This window comes from Endocarpon pusillum, assembly GCF_000464535.1.
Source record: "Endocarpon pusillum Z07020 unplaced genomic scaffold scaffold3643, whole genome shotgun sequence".
Classification (NCBI taxonomy): Eukaryota; Fungi; Ascomycota; class Eurotiomycetes; order Verrucariales; family Verrucariaceae; genus Endocarpon; species Endocarpon pusillum.
In genome coordinates, this window is record NW_006916345.1 from 201,098 (window position 1) to 203,551 (window position 2,454).

The 2,454-nt window shown below is 48.7% G+C and overlaps 1 protein-coding gene across 1 annotated transcript; it reads right to left on the reverse strand.

Moving 5' to 3' along the window:
* Window positions 1-452: 452 nt before the first annotated feature.
* EPUS_03496 (uncharacterized protein) lies at window positions 453-1,595 on the reverse strand (the record flags this gene model as incomplete). The annotated part of the gene is made up of 1 exon (XM_007804852.1): window positions 453-1,595. One exon carries the CDS (start codon window positions 1,593-1,595, stop codon window positions 453-455), a length of 1,143 nt encoding a protein of 380 aa, XP_007803043.1.
* Between the last annotated feature and the right edge of the window lie 859 nt (window positions 1,596-2,454).

Sequence of the window (2,454 nt, forward strand, 5' to 3'; positions counted from 1 at the left end):
GGTTTTGATCTTCGAGTCTCCATCTGCCGCTGGTTCTTTGACGGGCTTGGTCTGGGATGCCGGTGTGGGAGGCCTGCTCGCAGATGTGTCAATGCTGGCAATATTTGCATATGATCGCGAGGCCACGACTGGTCGGAAAAGAGATCTTGATGGAGCGAGTAATCGTGAAGTAGATCGGAGGGCTGCCATCTTTGCAATCGTATTGTTTGAAGACGGGTGTTCGTGTGGCAGCCTGAGGAATCAGTCTTGAAGGGGTCGAAGTGGGATGGAATTGAAATTGAAGTAGATGAACCGTGGAGCAGGGTGGCGTCGACGATGCATGCATTATGTCAGCGAGGCTTCTATCCAATCAATGCTGTGCCAAAATAATCTTTGTGCCGAGGCAAAAGCCGCATTCGGCAGCACGGATACTTCGGGCAAGCATGGGAATAACTATTCCTATCATTATCATTCTACACCATGGTATCGGTAGATTCTAGTCTTTTCTCTGGTACGATCTCGTGCTGTCTCTCTGCCAAATTGAACAGTAAAGGCCGTTTCTCATCCAGGCTGTTCAGGCTCGATACGAGCCCTATCGTACGCTCGCCGTCTCCAAATAAATCCTTGAAAAAGCTATCATAGCTTGCCCATGCACCAATGAATATGCTCGCAGCAAGTGTTGTCAACCATGGAGGGTATCTTCCTTTCTTGTCTGCAAACGTCCGTCCTGCCCCAAAGATAAAAGCAAGAAGAGGCGCCCAGATTGACAAAAATATGAACTGGCCCAATCGCTGTTTCGTACTAGTCATCTGATAGCCACGAATTGAGTGCAGGTGCTCTTGATATTCATACGGCAGAACGAGTTCCGTAGCGCCATCAGTGATGAGCTTCATATAGCGAGGACTGGGTTGAGCGTAATTAGGATCTGGTCGAGCTAATCGGCCACCTCCTGACGCCGGAGGAGGTGCAAAAAGGGTGTGCGCTTTGAAGGCTGTTCCGGATGGTATAGCTGGGACAGGAAGACTCGGATCATCTGGTAGGGCGTAGCAATCGACCAGTACGTCCTTGTATGCAGCACCGCCTCCTTCTGTTGCAATTATATGGGCGTAGTCTGCCAGGGTGACTTCGTAAACGACCCCAACAAGACCCTTGTGCCACATTTGCTTGTGGTATCTGTCTTTTTCAGTGTTTCCAACACTGTCTCCTGGGGCTGGCGCTTGTCTATATCTTGTGTTACCGAAGCAAGGTTCCGTGTAGGGCAGTCCCGGAAGATCAAATGTCATAACCAGCTCTGGAACCACCACGTTAATTTGAGACACGGGTCTAATACCTCTCTTCTCCCGGAATGTTTCGCGACATAGGTTAGACCCGTAGGCTAGATATAGTATTGTCTCTTCTGAATAGACCGTACTTTGTGCAACGTTCTGGATAAGATAAAATGAATCAAGCGGCGCGTCTTGGAGGGATTCGTCAAGACGTGTTGGCGTAGTTTTGGGAGCAGGATGATGTTCCCGTTTCTCAGAGGATGAACGTCTTTCGAAACGAAGAGCCTGGAGCCACCGGAAAAGGCATATTCGGGCAACCTGTTTCGTAGCTTGTTCGTCTTTTTGGGACATGCTGGCGAAGGGCATTCGACAGCCACTCAGATGCGATTCAGAGCACTATGATCTATCATATTATTCATACAATATGGACTTGGACATATCCTGATACAAAATTGAGGTTCAGTAGTAGGGTAAAGGTCAGGCACATCGGAAATGATATAAGTTGGTGACATTAGTTTTTACGCCAACCTTCACCTCTGCAAGATATTGGTCCGTATTTGGTCCGCGTCTTGAAAAAGAGTCAACTTCACTAATTTCGGACGACCGCAAAACACTGATCTAATACTCCGTAAGCCGATGAACAACACTGGATCAGCCTTATCGGCGTAGTCACACATACTCGCTTGCCTGACTTAACCTGTTGCAGGCAATCAAAAAGGCTGTGCGACATAGTACAAGGCTCGAGCGATGTCCGCAGAGTGAATCGTACTCCTCATTGTCAGAGTGCTACCAACAATGGAGCCGACATGCTCATGTATTCTTGCTGCCTGAGAGTGCAACAGGTATGCAAAAATTGCCATGAAGGTGGTAATGGCGTGGCTTCATGATAATTCAAGGATTGAAAGAACTACTCTTCCCACAGGAAGTGGTGATAGCAGGTATCGTTTAATCGGGTATGGCATCTGGCGTCCTGGTAACCTCGCGATGGTACCAATTCCGAAGGTCGGAGGGCCTCCAGAGCATCTTACCGCAGCGTAGGCACAGGTGCCCTATACCGTGTCGCGTTGTCCGGCACGTCTTCACCTTTGCCTTTGCCCGTCATGATACATATGATTGTCCCATCCACGTTTGAACTTGGTTGATTTTGCTCACGACCATTTCGATCCCATCGATCGCCACGTCTTCGCAAAACGGGCATCCTTATATCAAT